Source organism: Numenius arquata, chromosome 12 (assembly GCF_964106895.1).
Source record: "Numenius arquata chromosome 12, bNumArq3.hap1.1, whole genome shotgun sequence".
NCBI classification, from domain to species: domain Eukaryota; kingdom Metazoa; phylum Chordata; class Aves; order Charadriiformes; family Scolopacidae; genus Numenius; species Numenius arquata.
The window spans coordinates 3,668,097-3,677,369 of record NC_133587.1 but is presented as its reverse complement, the minus strand read 5'-3'; the positions used below and the strand labels follow the sequence as shown (position 1 = coordinate 3,677,369).

At 57.7% G+C, this 9,273-nt stretch overlaps 1 protein-coding gene across 1 annotated transcript; it reads right to left on the bottom strand.

Annotated features, from left to right (window-relative positions):
• Window positions 1-4,898: 4,898 nt before the first annotated feature.
• Window positions 4,899-8,274, bottom strand: PPDPF (pancreatic progenitor cell differentiation and proliferation factor). Its single transcript, XM_074157278.1, has 5 exons — window positions 8,140-8,274; window positions 6,639-6,729; window positions 5,743-5,820; window positions 5,474-5,570; window positions 4,899-5,263 (listed from the first exon to the last, which is right to left on the bottom strand). The coding sequence occupies exons 2-5, from the start codon at window positions 6,691-6,693 to the stop codon at window positions 5,152-5,154; spliced, it is 342 nt and encodes a 113-aa protein (XP_074013379.1). The 5' UTR covers window positions 6,694-6,729; window positions 8,140-8,274; the 3' UTR covers window positions 4,899-5,151.
• Window positions 8,275-9,273: the final 999 nt, after the last annotated feature.

The window sequence follows — 9,273 nt, the reverse complement described above, 5'->3', positions numbered from 1 at the left end:
GCGTGTGTCCGGTGTATTTATCAATAAATGTGTGCGCATCCAGCCATGTGAGTCCTTGCAGGACATCGCTGAACCCTCAGCCCTCACCAAGCTGCTCTCCTCCCTGCCCAGGAAGCAGTGGTTTGCAACCAGTCCCGCTCTTACAACCACAGATATAACCATTTTCGCGTCTCTTTGGTCTATGTTCACAAAGATGTGTGTTAAATTGTGTGCCTCTGCCACCTCTTTCCCCAGGCGGCAGCCCTTCATGCCCCGCGGACCCTGCACAGGCACCTCCTGCTGGTGCTGCTCCGCTCTGGCTCCTTGCCTTCCTCACCAGCGTGCGGTTATTCCAAGAAAAATGTATGCCTGGGTTCAAATATTTAACACCCAGGTGCAGGCAGCACTTGGCAAAACGCTGCTTTGCCCTTCGTCACACCCGTGGAGCAAAGCCAGGAGATGCCCCCACCACCCCCAGCTCCTCGCCGAGCCCCTCTCGCCCTTCCCGGCGTACGGCATCACGGGAGGACCTTGACCCCTTATCTCCCCAGAGCTGGGGGGAGCGTTTCCTCCAGATGAGCACCTTTTGTGTCCCCCTGGCACGCTCTGGGAGGCCGGGCTGTCCTTGGCAGCGCTGGAAGGACTCGCTGAAAAGCAGCACCAGGAGCAGTGCCAAAGCCGTGGGCAGGGGCTGCTCGAGCACCGATGCGCTCGGGACACTGGTGGTGGGGAGAACAACGTGCCGTGGGCGAACCACCTCACGCAGCCAGGGCTGCGTGGGCTTAGGTTTCCTTCCAACAAGGTTGTCTGTCTGCAGGAGACGGGGTGACCCGTAGGGTTGAAGCAACAGCAGAGCTGGAATATATCAAGTTAATAAAGTTTATGCAATGCTCTCCCTGCCTGGGCAGCGGCCGTGCTGTGCGAACCAGCAGAAACGAGCCTGGCTGTTAATTGAGCAAGTCTCCAGGCGCGAGGGGCCTGGAAAGGGGATGCAGGGAACGCGGTTTAGATGTGTGATAAATTCAGATCCGGCCACGCATCCTCTGAAGCCCGAGCGAGGGTGAGGCGGTTGCCGAGCCCACGGGAGCTGCGGCCGTGCCCCAGGAAAGGCGGCAGCTCAGGGTTAAAAAAAAACAAAACTAAAAAAGTTTTGGAAAAAAAAAAAAAAACCAAAACTAAAAAGGGTTGGTTTTGCCGCATAGTTTGGACACGGTTGCAAGAGGAAACCCTCATCTTGCAAAGCATTTTGCAGCCTGATCAAACACCCCGGCAGAGAGGACACGTAGGCACAGCCCAGGTCCCCTCCTACGAGAAAATAAAGCCCGAAGCCGTGTCTGGCAGGCGATGGGTTTATGGCACCCCAAGAAAGGGCTTGGGACAAGTGTGGTGCAGCAAGATATTAAATTTGCAGGTCTGGCTGCCACCAGATGGAGCTAAAAATTAAATTAAGCAGGAGGAGCAGGGTGTGCGTGAGGGTGGCCAGGGTGGTGGGGCTGGTGCGGGGAGCAGTGGGGCATGGCCGGGGTCCCTCCAGGAGCCGGTGGGGCTGGCAGGGCTGCAGCATCACACGCAGGGCCACAAACCTGCCCACGCTGCTGCAGCAATGCTGTGGGAGGGGGGACACGGGCCAAGCCAGCACTACGCACAGCAGCTTTTCTTTCCTCCTCCACAACTCCATTAAAAGCCGATCTGCTGCTTGGGTTTGCCCTCCAGCGCAGTCTGCTGGCGTTTGGCATTTCTCTGAGTCATTACTTGCTTTCTAAAAGCAGATAGAGTCGAGGGGGGGGAGACCAGATTTTCCCATCTTATCCCAGGATCTCAGCCTGGGGAGGGCACTGCAGCACCCCCAGAATCGGGTCCGCTACAGGGACCCTGCTCTTCCCAAAATCCATCCCACAAAGGCAGAGCTGTGGGGTCCCCACTCCTTTCCGACCCCCTCCGAGGTGGGCATTGCAAACACGTGTTGTTAAAGGCATTCGCTCGCTCTGGTTTCAGCCTGGCACGTGCCCCGTCTGGGGATTCAGTTTGACCGAGTGGCATTTGAAAAGAGGATCAGGCCAACGCGACGCGTTTGGGCTGCAGAGCGTGTTCCTATTTTTAAGGTCCCACACTGGCCTTTGAAGGTTGAGGGGGAAGAAGAACTGCTGGAGGGGACCAAAAAAACCACTGAAATTCTGCAAGCGGCAAGAGGCAGGCAATGAAAAGAAGTATTTCTCACGGCAGGGCTGCTGCGAGAGCTCCTGCGAGGCAGCGGGGTGGCACGAGGGATGCTGCAAGGGCCGAGGGCAAGCAGAAAGCACCGGCTGCTTTTTGCTCAAATACTAGAGTTAACCAACGGTCAAAACAGGGCATCAGGAGGCAGCTGGGGAGCAGAAGAGGGGACATCCATCCCCATGGGGGTCGGTGCCATGGTAGGGGGGTGTTTGCCCCTCCCGGTGGGAAGGGAGGGGGGGGGGATGCTTAGAGGGGGGCATGGTATATAAAGAGACCCTTTGCTTGTCTCACTTCTGTTGCCCGATGAACCCCTTGCTATCCCACCACAGCGGGGCAGCACGATGACCCGAGACATGGGAAATCAGCTGGAACCATGGAATCATTCAGGTTGGGAAAGACCTGCAAGATCATCAAGTTAACCCAGCACTGCCAAGTCCACCACTAACCCACGTCCCTCAGTGCCACGTCTGCACGTCTTTTAAATACCTCCAGGGATGGCGACTCAGCTACTTCCCTGGGCAGCCTGTTCCAGTGCTTGACAGCCCTTTTGGTGAAGAAATTTTTCCTAACATCCAACCTAAACCTCCCCTGGCACATTTTGAGGCCATTTTCTCTCATCCTATCACTTGTTTCTTGAGAAAAGAGACCGACCCCCACAGCGGTGGGGATGGAAACAGCGCTAAAATAAAAGTGCTTGGCCGTCAGGTGCTTTTCCTTAACACATCTGAGTGCTGCGAAGGGGCAAGAAAGGCCCCCAAAGCACCAGGCAACCCCATGCCATCAAGGCGATGCCAAGGTCTTTGCTCTCAGCAATGCCATGAAGCTTCCTGGGAGCACAATTGAGGGGGTGTGTGGGGTGTGAGGGGGGAGCTCTCCCTGTTTTTTCACCCCCACCTGAAAACTAGGGATGCAGAACCGGTGCCTTGGCTCTGCCACAGCCTCCCCCCGGGGGTGCCTGGGGACAGTCCCTGGGTTTGACCCTCCACAATCACGAGATCAACAACCAAATACAGCAATATTGACTTTACCTTTGTGTGTCCACACTTTAATCTGCAGCCTCTGAGGCTGGGAAAAAAATATTTGTCTCTCCAAAACCTGTGGCTGCTGCTGAGAACCAGCAGCAGATGAGACCCCGCTGCTCCCCTGAGGCATCGCGGGGGCAAGCAGCAGCCGAAGGGGTTTGTCTGGGCATGGGAAGACCCTGGGGCAACACTTGCTGGTATGAGCCGGTCCCGCAGCCACCCTTCCCAGCTCACCAGCCAGACAGCACGCCTCATCTTGCCTTACTCAGAATGGAATTTATTCTCCCCCCGCCTTGTTTTTCCTGTGTTTTGCAAAGTTTAAAGGCTGCCACGTGCCTCCCGTGATACACAGCCACATGCACGTAGGCGTAGCCCCCTCCCCAGTACCACCAGTTTGCCACCCAGCTGGAAGTCACATCAGATCAGCCATAGGGTGATGTGCTCCTGTGGATATGGAGGTGACCCCACAGGGTGCTGGTAGCCTTAGGGGTCCAAACTGTACCCCCAAGGCTGCTGGCCCTGGGAAACCCCCTGCAGCCATTCCCTTTGGATGCACACACTTCCAGAGGGGGAGTGGAGGTCCCAGTGCTGCCCCAGCCCCTCCTAGGGACAGGGAAGGGACACAGACCCTCTGCCCTGAGGACAAGGACCGCTGCCTGGAGACACAGAGCTCAGGGAAAAGCTTACACAACACTTTTCCCTTCCAGAAACAAGGAGCAGAGCTGGCAGTGACCCTGGATGCCTCCACAGCACGGATGAAAAGCAGAGCAGCCACCTCCCCCCCCCCCCCCAGCTGCTCTCTGAACCCAGCTCTGCCCTTCGCCCCTGCCTGCACAGGATTTGGGGGTACAAAGTCACCACTCAGGGGTCCTGCAGCCCCCAGAGCACCTGGTGCACACAGGGGCTGTCTATGGCTAAAAACAGCAGAGCAGGAAGATTTGGCACCTTCAAATCGAGCCATGCCAGGGTTTTGTTTGCCTCCAGTAGGAACTGGAGGAACTGGGACCTTGCCCCCTTCCCTGCATGCTGGCACCTGCAGGCTCTTGTTTTCTCAGTGCTTTATCGAACAGCACTCCCCAGCTATTGGGCTGACCACCAAACAGCCAAGTTAACTAATTCAAGGCAAAAATCAGCCAAAACACCACTTGGGGCAGCACAGCACATGGGCCAGCTGGGCACGGGGGCTGCCCAGCTCCATGCACCCCCTGAGCGCCATCTGCCCCATGAGCTCCAGCCTGACATCAGACCCAGGAAACGCAAGCCCTGAGCAAACCTCACCTCCCTCCTGGTGATGGGAGGGCTCACTCCATGCCCAAATCCTTCCCCCAGCCCTGAGCAGACCCAGGCACTCACTCCTGCCCCCCCCCGAGGCTCCGGAGCAGGGCAGGGCAGCGTTGTCTTTGGGGAGGAAAGGGACTTCAGTGCCAGCAGGGACAGGCTGTGCAGCCCAGGGAGGAGACAAAGGTAGGGGAGGCATCTACAACATCACCACAGCCCAGCCGGATCTTGCTCACTTGCAAAACACACACACGCACCAGTGAGTCACTGGCACCACCGCGCCAACCAGCATTACCAGACCCTGCTGCGGTGCGACACCGTGCCGTGTCCCCCATCCGGCCCCACAAACCCCCACAGCACCCCTCTGCCCTCCCGCTCCGGAGGAAGAACCACCCGCAGGGTTTTAAAAGGCTGCTCGACTTTATTAGTTGCCATTGTACAAGTACAAGGTAAATAAAACGTGTTACCGAGTCTGCACGGAAAGGGCATTAAGAAAAGAGTAAAAAGGCTGGTGTGGGAATCATCGGGGGGGGGCTGCTGTGCTTTTTTTTTTTATCACCGAGCAGCACCTTTGCCTCAGAGCAACCTTTGCCTACTCTACGGGGCTGGGAGGGGAAGGGGCTGTGCCCGCCGGTTTGGGGACCAGCAGCCCACCTGCTCATGCCGAGGGCCCGGAGCTGGGCTCACTGGCGTGGCGTCGCCGGCCCGCTCCCGGGACCGGCACCAAGCCACACGCCATAGGTCCTGTTGTCACCCGCAGCGCTCCCAAGCTGCAAGAGAGAGCAGAGAAAAGGGTCAGGCCAACGCCGAGGCGTCGCATTGTCACCCTGCATTTATTTTTGCAGCAAGAGAAGCAGGTGCCCTGGGTATGAAGGTGTCACCATTGGGTCAGGAGGCACCTTGGGGAACGCAGCAGGGATGTCTCTCACCGTGCCACACTGGCACTCCCCTGCATCATCACATCCAAGGAAAGCACTCACCTCTCCGGGGACTCCGACACAGTTGTCATGGCCAGGGGAGTAGTCTTCCCGAAGAAGAAGCTGGCCCACCAGTGGCCAGGGTCGGACTTGGGCAGACCTGGGGGACAGCACGTGCCAGGGAAGGTCCACGTCAGTGCAGCCTGGGCAGCACCACTACCACCCCGGTCTCATCCCACAGGAGATGCTGGGTCACCTCCAGTAAAATCTGCACTGGAGGGGCTGGCAGCAGAATCCCCGTGTGACCCCAAGCCAGGATGGGTGGCACTTACCCGGGGGGTGGGGGATGACCTCCCCAGAGTACTCCGAGCTGCCGCAGGAGCTGTTGCTGGATGTGGAGCTCAGACGCCCTGTGGAGAAATCACAGCCATCAGAGCCACCATTGACCCTCGGTGATGCCATGAAAAGCAGAGCACGGCCTTGATATGGCCGCCTGTGGGGTGACACAGCTCAGTCTCATCATTATCTCACCCCAGTCCTTGCCCAGCTTTAGTGCCAAGTCAATAAAAACCACTAGGAAGGAAATTATACTGGCGAGGTTACAAGCTGGCCAAGAGCAGGCAGCAGAAAAGCACCCAAACCCCTCTTCAGGAAAAGACTTGCAACCCCAAGGACATTATTTAATGGTTTTGCATCTGCGTGCAACGCTTGGGAGGCTTTTACAGATAACTTGAGGCCAAGAAGATGCAGATTCCTGCATATAATCCACGCAGTTTTAGTCCAACTGCTACAATCCTGTTCCTAATTCCAGCTCAAGAGGAACACTTTTAATTCCCTCTGGTTTAGGCAATCCATTAAACCAGAAAGCCTCTCCCCTGGAGAGCTACCGGTGCCTACCATTGCCCAGACTGGTTTTGCAGCTTATTTCCACCACCAGCAGCGTAAGATGCATTCGAAGCCGTCACCTCCCCTCACCTTAACAAGAAGTCAAGGAGTTTGCAAGACCCATCTCCAGCTGGTACAAACCGGGCAGGGGCTGCGGTGGCCCCAAGGAGGGTGCGAGCAGAAGGAGGGATGGCTGCTGGCTGCCCTCCTTCATCAGCAAGGAGCCTGCCAGCCCTCCTTGAGCGGCTTCATCTCTGCCAGAGCCACAACCCATCGAGCTGGCAGGGTGTCCTGCCCGTTGCCAACTCCCCCAGGCCCACCTCAGCCCCCAGCACGCCCTTACTTCTGCGGTAGTTGTGCGTCGCCATGAGCGAGCCGCTGGATGGGATGGATGCCATGGTTCTCGATCTTGGTTCTTGTGCAGATCTAAAAACCTGCGAGCAAAAAAAAAAACACAACACAGGGGCAACCGTCATTGCAGAGGGGTCTCAGCGCAGTCCCCCCGCAGCCCCCCACCCGCCCGGGAACCGTCCTGCACCCAGGCACAAGAGAACTGCAAGAGTTTAAATGCTTTAAATGTGATTTCCCAGGAGATTTGGCACACACACTTCCCCAGCGGCACCGCACCGGGGGGGGGTGTGTGTGTGGGTGGGTGGGTGTGGGGGGGTGTGTGTGTGTGTGGGTGGGTGGGTGTGGGGGGGTGTGTGTGTGTGTGGGTGGGTGGGTGTGGGGGGGTGTGTGTGTGTGTGTGTGGGTGGGTGTGGGGGGGTGTGTGTGTGTGTGTGTGCGCGGGGGGGGGTTAGTGCCCGTGGTGCTACACATGGTTTAAATCCGCAGCTGCAGAGCTCAGCCCGACGTGCAAAGCCAAAATAATTCCTTCGGAAACGACTCTGCTGGCAGGGAGCACAGGCCTGGAAAATCTGCGCAGCCCCTTCCACGGGTGTTGTGCTTCCTTTCAGAAAATCCCGTTCCTCTTTCTGCCCCGACACCGGGGAGTTGCGACATCTCCAGCAGAGATTGCGTAAGGAGCGAAGGAGCGTTTAGCTCGGGGCACGTACCGAGGGGTTTCCTGCGAGGGGTTCCAGCCCCAGCCTGTCCCCAGCATCACCTCCGCCACCCCCCCACCCCCCCCCCCCCTCAAAAGTCGGGGGGCAAAACTACCAGCCCTGCACAACGCATCCCCCCCCCCCCCCCCTCCGTCCCTCTCTCCCAATGAGAAAATCCCTCTCCCTGGCCCACAACATGCCCACCTCTGAGCTGGACAAGTATTTTTTTTTCTCCTGGTACAAAGCACACACCCCCGCTCCGCTCTAAGACGCTGACTCTTCCCACGCCCCACGGTCTGACCCACACTTTTTCAAGCAAACTCCAAGAAGGCCCAAACAGCCAAAGGTGCCACTTGCCAGCACAAGCCACAGTCCCCTGGGCCTGCAGGAGGACACCGAGCCCCCCCGCCACCCGGAGGAACAGCAAAAGCACCGACCCCGGCTCTGAGCCGGGTGTGGGGGGAGGCACCCAGAACCCCGGGACCCCTCACCACCACCCTCCGGGCATCCAGCTCCTCCCCAGCTGCTGCTGAGGCCTTCCCTGGTCTAACGATGCACCCACTTGTTGGGAGTCCTGCTACAGAATGTCCTCCACGCACCCAGGGCCCCATTAATACAGTAATCCTTATCGGGGAAACTGAGGCACGGAGCCGTGTCTCAGAAGCTTGACCCCAAAAGGTGAAACTCGGTGCAGCTTTGCAGTTGATCCTTTCCAAAGCAATCCACCCCACCGCCCGGCCCCCAAATTGCTACAGGGAGCCCCATTTCCTCCCCCTACCACTCCCGGTCGCAGCGCACCTGGGCTGGGCGGCGGTGAGGTCCGGCGGGCGGGCACTAGGGCCGCGGGGAGGAGGAGGGGGGGCGGCGGCGCCGCCCGGGGAACGCAGCGTCCGCGTCCGGTTCGCACCGCACGGCCTGAGCCGCGGCGCTGCCGGCCCCGCCCCCTGCCCCGCCTTTATATACCCTTTGGCCACGCCCCCACCATCTTTTCCACCAATCGGGATGGGGCGGGAGGCCGACCACGCCCCTTTCCCCGGGAGGCGGGGCGGCGGGTGCGGAGCGGCGGGGGCCGGCGGGAGGGGTTCAGGCTTCGAGAGGGGCTTTAAAATTAAGGTATAAAGGAATAAATAGATAAATTTCGATCTGGAGGGATTCCGAGCTGGCTGGGCTGTATCAACTTGGCGGGGAGAAGACTTGACGTTAGAGGAAGAAGCCTGCAGCAAGGCTTGGGTGCTGAATCCACGCCGAAATACGGCTCTGTGGCTTACATATTGCTATAACATACTGTATAGATGCTGGTATAGAAACGACCGGTGTCGCAGGGTATGAGTGCTGGAGAGCCAAGGCAGTGCCAAAGCTACAGAAGAGGAAAACATAAACTTTACAGCAGATTGCTTTCTGCGTGGAATGAAAACGCGGTTGAAAACGCGGTTGAAAACACAAAGTGAACCCCCTTTAAGTGTCAAAACAGCACTCAGAGCCTCACGGTGTGTCCACAAAGGCAGTCTGATATCTGCTATAGATAAAGCATTATTTATTCATTCTCGCCCCCCAAATCGTTAATACTTTAGGGCAGAGTGCCTTGGCCCGGCACGCTCAGGGTTTGCAATAAAATTCACGGTTTGAGCACAGCTGTGGGAAACAGCATTTTGGGGGGACGATGCTTTAGCCACTTTCATAGAAACGTAGAACCATAGAATCATAGAACGGTTTAGGTTGGAAGGGACCTTAAAGATCGTCTAGTTTAGGCCATTTTAGGCTAAAGATAGGAGCCAGGAGGGAGCTCATATCCCAGCCTTCGGTTCTGGCACAAGCTCTTGGAGCAGTGGGGTTCATTCCACCCCCAGCCTGTGATTTTGGTTATTAAGCCAGAGTTACTCATTAAGTGGCAGTTCCAGGGGAGGCAGCGCTGCGTTGCTGCAGGACATCGAT

Coding starts and splice junctions, on each gene's coding strand:
- PPDPF (XM_074157278.1), bottom strand. CDS start 6,693: ATGGCATCCATCCCATCCAGCGGCTCGCTCATGGCGACGCACAACTAC. Junction 5,821..6,638: donor GACGCACAACTACCGCAGAA/GTAAGGGCGTGC, acceptor ATTTCTCCACAG/GGCGTCTGAGCTCCACATCC. Junction 5,571..5,742: donor GGTCATCCCCCACCCCCCGG/GTAAGTGCCACC, acceptor GCTGTCCCCCAG/GTCTGCCCAAGTCCGACCCT.